A 7987-nucleotide genomic window follows, 5' to 3' on the forward strand; every position below is an offset into this window, starting at 1 on the left:
ATCAACCTTCCCTCTGGAGACCCCCACCAGTTTGCCTATACAGCAAATAGGTCAAGTGAGGACACAATAGCTACAGCTCAACCTTCAACACAATCAACCCCAACATCCTGGTGAGTTCACTGTCTGACCTGTCCCGGCTCTCACTTACTCCTTGATCCTCAACTTCCTCACCAACTGCCCACAGACTGTCAAACTCGGTCCTCACCTCTCCTTTACTTGAACACTCAAAACTGGCTCCCCACAAGTGTGTGTTTTGAGCCCACTGTTCTACACTACCCTAACCCTAATATGCATACAGGGATTTAATTCAATTCAATGTATACAGTGCCAAATGTCAACAACAGTCGCCTCAAAGGACTTTATACTGTAAGGTAGACCCTACAATAGTACATACAGAGAAAAACCCAACAATCATATGACCCACTATGAGCAAGCCATTTGGCGACAGTGGGAAGGAAAAAACACCCTTTTAACAGGAAGAAACCTTTGGCAGAACCAGGCAAGCCATCTGCTGCAACTGGTTGGGGTGAGAGAAGGAAGCAGGATAAAAGAGATGCTGTGAAAGAGAGCAAGGGATTAATAACAAGTATGATTCAGTGCAGAGAGGTCTATTAACACACAGTGAGTGAGAAAGGAGACTGAAGAAGAAATACTGAGTGCATCATGGGAATCCCTCAGCAGCCTACACCTATTGGAGCATAACTAAGGGGGCATTCAGGGCAGGGCTCTAGACTAACTTTTTGACATGGGCGCACCAGTACGCCTAACTTTAAAAATTTAGGCACACCGGCAGAAAAGTTAGGCGCACTCAAATTTTTCAACCGCATCGCTTAACACCGCAGTTTTACATGTGCACTTTCTTTGGGGGGAAGTCCATACAGACAATATTCATTTCTAAATTATTAACTAACAAACTTGTGCTTAAAGTGCTTTGTCAATATTGTAGAAAATGTTAAACTTAATCATCATCTCGGCCTGACGACCTGTTTGCTGTTGCATGCTGCTGAAAGGCAGTGGGGAGAGGGGACACTTGGGCAGTGCATTTATTTCAGCATATAATGTGTTTTCTGGATACACTGTGCTTTTTCAGCATTCAAAGATTGATGGCACCGTGTCAGAGCACTGGCTATGAATTTCAGACGGATCAGGCCTTAACTTAACACAAAAGTTATCAATAGTTCTTTTCATCTTTTCTTATTACCCACAGCTACATCCACTTCTGTCGGGCCTAGGCTGCTCACTAGGGCTGGGTATCATCACTGATTTCTATAATCCATTCGATTCCGGTTCTCAAAGTCTTGATTCGATTCAATTTAGCCTCAGACAGTCAGAAATATTATAATTCTGATCATTTATCAGTACTGATACATGTGAGACTTCATCAGAATTGTGAACATCACAGCAGATGCCTTTGTGTCAAAGTAACTGAGAATAAAACACAGAAAAACATGAAGGAGATTTTCCTGGTCTGGCGTTTTATAGCAGATAACCTTAAAAATATTCTGCAACATTCTGCAATTTTGCATAATTGTAAGAAGTTTAAATTTCTTCAGTATTGAACAGCAGAAATTAGGCTTTCTTGTCCGAGGTCATTTAAGTGAAAAAAGAAAAAGAAAAGAAAAAGACAGCGGCCGACAGCGCTGTAAACAACGGTAGACTGGTGGGTAATAAGCGAATGAATAATGCAGAAAACAGAGATTTGAGACGGGAAACTGTTCTTGAAGTAGAGAGAGAGAGAGAGAGAGAGAGAGATGTGCATGAAGTGTGATTTTTATCGTGGAGGAAGCAAAACAGCAAAAGTTAGAGGGAATTCATGACGACATTAATCAAATATTAAGCGCAGTTTGCTGCTTCTTTTGCTGCTGGCTCGGCGAATTTTGGTTGGAGAGAGACAAAATCTGCAGCTCTGAATCTAGCGCAAAAAAGACGTAAACACAGAGCGGACCCGACGCATCAGAATCGCTAAGTTCCGACAGCGTGTCCGTCTACGGGCCGTCGGGTGAGAAAGCCGAGAAAGACAAAGCTGATTCTGATGCGTCGGGTCCACTCTGTGTTTACGTCTTTGTGTGGAATCCGTTAATGAATTGATATCGCTTTATTCAAGCTACTCACCTCTCTCTTCCACCTGCACTTTCAACTGGACCACGGCCAATCAGAGAGGTCCCGCCCCTGACTAGCTCTGATTGGTTTAGTCCACGATAGGGGCATAATGTGTGTCTGTTGTTGACCACACGGAGAGTTGCAGAGATTTTTTTTTTTTTTTGTTACCCGGAAATATTTGGTCGCACCTGTGCAACCAAATTGGTCACACTCTAGAGCCCTGATTCGGGGTCACGTGATCCAGCCCTAACTATATGCTTTAGCAAAAAGGAAAGTTTTAAGCCTAATCTTAAAAGTAGAGATGATGTCTGTCTCCCGAATCCAAACTGAAAGCTGGTTCCATAGAAGAGGGGCCTGAAAACTGAAGGCTCTCCCTCCAATTCGACTTTTAAATACTCTAGGAACAACAAGTAAGCCCGCAGTTCGAGAGCAAAGTGCTCTAATGGGGTGATGTGGTACTACAAGGTCATTAAGATAAGATGGGCCCTGATTAGTCAAGACCTTGTATGTGAGGAGCAGGATTTTGATTCAATTCTGCATTTAACAGGAAGCCAATGAAGGGAAGCCAAGACTGGTGAAATATGCTCTCTCTTTCTAGTCCCTGTCAGTACTCTTGCTGCCGCATTTTGGTTTAACTGAAGGCTTTTCAGGGAGTTTTTAAGACATCCTGATAATAATGAATTACAGTAGTCCAGCCTGGAAGTAATAAATGTATGAACTAGTTTTTCAGCATCACTCTGAGACAGGATATTTCTAACTTTAGAGATATTGCACAAATGGAAGAAAGCAGTCATATTTGTTTAATATGTGCATTGAAGGACATATCCTGGTCAAAATTACTCCAAGGTTCCTCACAGTATTACTGGAGGCCAAGGTAATGCCATCCAGAGTAAGAATCCAGAGTAAGAATCCATAGTAAGAATCTGGATGGCAGAGTACATTTCTATAATTTTCAGGGCCGAGTACAATAACCTCAGTTTGATCTGAATTTAGAAGCAGAAAATTAGATGTCATTCAGTTCTTTATGTCTTTATAAAGACCTGGATGCAGTTAAACCAATTGGTGTGTGTTATTTGGCTTCATGATAGATAAAGTTGTGTGTCATCTGCATAGCAGAGACTGTGATGGGCTCTGAAGCCCCATCACAGTACAGAATATGAGGTGCTGAATATGTCTGTGTGGTGTTCAGTAAGCAATCTGGCTGTAAACAACACAAGGCCAAAGGAGATGATCCTGGACTGTAGGAGGCACAGAGTAGACCTGCCTCCACTCTACATAAGCTGACCTCTCCTGGAATGCAAACACCTCCACCATCATCAGGAAGTCACAGCAGCATCTGCACTACCTGAGAGTGCTCAGAAGGAACAACATCTGTGAGAAGCTGCTGACCTTCTACCACTCGCTATACTATATCACAGTGTGGGTGTGGTTCACACATTGCACCCAGGCTGAGCGGAAGACGCTCCAGAGAGTAGTCAATACTGCACAGAAGATCATCAGCTACGCCCTCCCCTCTGTTGCAGACATCTACACATCCCACTGCCTGAACAGAGCTGAGAGACTCCACCCATCCTACATCTTGCATCCACCTGTTCGACCTTAAAGTCACATATGAGTACCTCTCACACATACAACACACACACACATATGCACACATACAGTAACACACACTCACACATAAACATACTTGAGAGCAACCTTGCACATTTGTATAAACCTTGTACATTTGCACAGTTTTATAGCTGGTATTTTTAGATTTGTTTTTGTTAGCTATTTCTTTGTTTTTATTATTTTTTATTCTAAATGCTGCTACCAGGTAAGGTAGCTGCTTCTATATTTCGTTGAATGTCTGATGTTTAATGACGGCAAAAGGATTATCATTCTGATTTTATTTGAACCCAGTGCAGGAATGACAGACTCCACCACTTGCAACAGAGGGCACAATAAAGAGAGATAAATGCTGAATCTGAATACATTTAAAAGCTACCGTTTTAACCTGAATGACCACATACACAGAAAAATGAAAGGAAAATGCAACACAAACATGTTCAAACACGTTAGACAACCACATGCTGTCACAACAGCTTCAGTGCCCTTTGCAATTGATGAGGCAGTAACAAATGCTGTTTAACACAAAATCTCCTTTAGGTGTTCAGCAAGTAAAGATGTGATGACTGTAAAGCAAATAGCACAGGTTTCTCATTGTTTTTGTCCTCTAAATGCTCAGTAAGCTCTCCTTCTCTACGGATCAGGTTATTGTCATCACTGTAGAAAACAGTCTCATCTGAAGATGATCATTCACAACAATTTGATTTACAGTGACCCTTTCCCAAAGGGACAAATGTTCTGGATCATTTCACCGAAGGAGTGGAATGATTCAGGTAATTCCTATTGATTTAAGAATATTCTTTTTCCTTGCAACCCACCTATTGTTACCTTCGTCCATAAAGATCTCACTGAATGTCACCTAAATTAGAAGCAGAAAACATGGCATGAGCGTTTTTCATGCTCTTGGTTTTAGGAACAACAACATCTTTAGGCCAGGATAAGAGGTTTAGCTAAACATGGGGCTTTCACCGATGGTGCCACCATTTCAATGGTCTGAAATGATGGTAGTTAAAAGGTCAAAATGGGAAGCTATGAGCTGCCAGCTAGTTTCAACCAAGGTAAACCATCCATTCACCACCATTTTCTTTTCTTTGAGGAATTTTTTTTCCTCATAATTTTAGCCCAGAGGTCACCACTATGGTGAAAAATAAGAAGTAGCCTACACAGAAGACTTATTTCTAAGTGAAAGAAGGGTCCCAAAATCTTAATAAAAATATCAGGGATTAGAACGCTAACTTCTCGATAGATAGATAGATAGATAGATAGATAGATAGATAGATAGATAGATAGATAGATAGATAGATAGATAGATAGATAGATAGATAGTGTTTGAGACATCAACTTTGTTCCTCACTTGGTGTCAGCCTGCTTTCTAATTTGCATGCTGATGCTCAGACTCGAGGAATCCCCTCTCCCAATTAACTGCGGAGCTGGCTGACTGGTGATTTCTCTATTTTTCTTTGTCTCTGCATCCACTCGTGCCTGATCGTGGCTCCCACGCACACGAATGGACTCGTGTCCACACGGAGGATTTGAGGCTGCATGTGCAGCCCGTACTGCTGTGCCAAAGTGGTTGGAGCTGCTGGCGCAGTAAACAGCGAGACGCTGCTTCAGACTCGCTCCTCTCCCTGCCCTACTGCGAGTCGCGCGAGAGGAGGTGTCTGAGAGGAGCAGAGGGATGCCCAGAGACGAGGTGTTTTTGCGGTGCATAAAAACTCAACTGGCGCCGCTATCATTCCACTTGGATGCGAACCAAGACGCAGAAGGACAGAGAGCGCAGAAACGCGCAGAATCAGACATCACTCTGGTTTCGCACGAGAAATCAAACGCCTACCTGCTGTTGAGACGCTGCTCCACAGCAGCCCGATCCACAGCACCGCGGGCAACACGCAGCGGAGTCGGTAATCGACCGAGCAGGCGGCCGGCGGCATGGCAACAAACCCAGTGCAGAGAAGAGAGACTCAAGAGAAGAGAAGAGTGTCAGCTGGATTATCTGTGGTCAGGCGGGCACGTAGAAGCGTAGTGTCGCGGTCAGGATCGTTGGGGGTCCGCATGTCAGAGCAGCATCTTTCTGACTGCAAGCAGCGCCTCCTGCTTTCTGCCTGAGATCTGCCCCTCCACCCTCCCGGCCGCTTCTCCACGGACTCCTCAGTCCTCTCTCTCTCTCCCTCTCACCCGCCCACCTCCTCCACACACACAGCCCGACCTTAATGATAATGAAACTTTTGCTCAGAGAGTGACGGTCTGTATTTGTGTCAAGCTGACAGTAGGCTGCAGCAAGATAAGGGCACACTTACATAACGGAGGGAGAGAGAGAGAGAGAGGCAAAATAACGTTGTCCCAGGTAGCGCAAATTTTCTGGATGAATTGGAAAATTGGTGGGGTGAATGGAGGGGTCATGGAGGTGGAAGGCTCACTGAGGATTCATTTCACCTCAGGTTGGCACTATTGTAGCCACTGCAATCCAACGCTTTAAAGGGAGCTCTAGGACAGAATGAAGGCTGGAAAATAATACTGATTTTATATACTCCTAGGCTGGTTCCTTCAGAGTATTATATGCATCAAATATTATAATATATTCTGAGCACACTGGCTCTGAAATAAAACACAGAAAGTTTCAAGTCGTAAAAGCAAGAAAGCATAGAAATCCACAATACCAAGAGCCATCAGGGGGAAAAAAGTAACGTGTGAGACCTAGAACAGGAAAGTGGACCTGGTACAGAAAACAGATTTAACAAACTCTGAGTCTAGCCCTGAGTTGAGACTGGAAAGTTAGTTCAGTCGACCTGGAGTAATAAGAGTAATGCCTGGTAATGGAAAAAATGAATGATATAACATCTGATAATTAGCTGTGACCTGAAAGACAGGTAACTGAAGATAAATAATATGGATCAAACTAATGGTGATTAGATGGTTTAATTAGGAATGTGTGATGTTAGTCAGACCCAGAAAGACTGAGTTTGGTGATTTGTAATGAAAAAGATGTAAAGGTTAAATATTTACATTTTAAACATGTATTACACATTTCAAAATGTTGCCTCCCTTTTAACACTCATCATCATTTAGATCATCTTCAACACGATGCTAAACATGAAAGACATTTATGTCGATCCGTGCAACTGATAAATGATTGTTTACTGATAAGTGTGTTATATGTCTAAAGCAACGTACAGATTAATTTAATTTCAACTGTTTTTGCTACTGTAATGTACCGTAAATATTTCAGTGAAGATGAACTAGTTAACAATTTGCAGCTCCCTTACTTTCCACAGGGGGACTGTTATAAAGGCTCAGCTGTACATTTTGTTATAAACTGATAATAACTCTACAATATCAAGGTATACAGCATTCTGCTATGTGTTTTGTTATCAAATGTATGAATGGGGAAATTAAACAGATAATCAGACAGCTGACAGACAGCAGTCAGCTTGTTGAAGAAAAGCTCCCAGTGAATAGCTTAAATTCAAAGAGTCTGTTTAGAGTCTCTTTCAGAGCTGAAAACTTCATCTTCATAACAAAGGTCTAACTAAACCTGCTTCTGGAACAAGTCCCCCAAAACACTGAGAACAGGCAGACTAAAGACACTCAATCAACACATAACAGGAAGAAGAACAAAGTAAAGAAAAAATAAGACAGCCACATGAGGACCAAAGTTTCAAATTAACAGAGGAACGAACTGAACAGATTCGCACAGATAGTAAGACACAGCCAGAGAAAACACAGGAGGAAAATATGGAAAATAAATGGAAACTTCTCCTTTTAGCTTCATTTTTCCATATATTGGCTATGGAGACCTCTCAATGTTTTCCAAGCCAATCATCTGCCTCTATGTCACCCATCTTTCACTCCAGCTCAGCCTCCTGTCTTTTTATCAGTGCCACTTTCTCTAAACCTTATGTAGCCTGATGGGCTACTCGCCTTTCTCTCTCTCCCTCGCTTGCTCTACCACCCTCGCTCTCTCCTGCGCTCGCTCTCGGCTAGCAACTAGGTTAATTGTGAATCCACCTGCATATTGATTGCAGGGCGGCGTCGGTCCGTATAAAAGGAAGCTATTCCTCTCGTGTTTTTGGCGAAAAGCAGCAGTAAATGCTGGTACACCGCTACGGATCGATCAGCGCAACACGTTCTCACTATTTTACGCTATGTGACAAATCGTCAACATTTTACGCTTTCCATTTTACGCTTTCGGGTACCCAACACGTTCCTAAATGACGAGATCGGAAAAATGAGAAAACATGAGAACCGTTTGGACTCAATCTACACATGTTCGTTCCTTTTC

The 7987-nt window shown here is 42.7% G+C and overlaps 1 protein-coding gene across 5 annotated transcripts in view; it reads right to left on the bottom strand.

Moving 5' to 3' along the window:
• The window catches only part of LOC134630503 (seizure 6-like protein), a 114639-nt gene extending 108793 nt beyond the window's left edge, over positions 1–5846 (bottom strand). For 3 of the 5 annotated variants that reach the window (XM_063477825.1, XM_063477828.1, XM_063477823.1), the window contains exon 1: positions 5543–5845. In XM_063477825.1, the coding sequence (XP_063333895.1) occupies positions 5543–5639 (97 nt within the window). In that variant the 5' untranslated portion in view covers positions 5640–5845. Of the gene's footprint in view, positions 1–5542 lie in introns of all 5 variants that reach the window. The other 2 variants (XM_063477827.1, XM_063477824.1) reach the window with 1 other exon arrangement.
• Between the last annotated feature and the right edge of the window lie 2141 nt (positions 5847–7987).

This window comes from Pelmatolapia mariae, linkage group LG7 (genome assembly GCF_036321145.2).
Source record: "Pelmatolapia mariae isolate MD_Pm_ZW linkage group LG7, Pm_UMD_F_2, whole genome shotgun sequence".
In the NCBI taxonomy this organism is placed as follows: domain Eukaryota; kingdom Metazoa; phylum Chordata; class Actinopteri; order Cichliformes; family Cichlidae; genus Pelmatolapia; species Pelmatolapia mariae.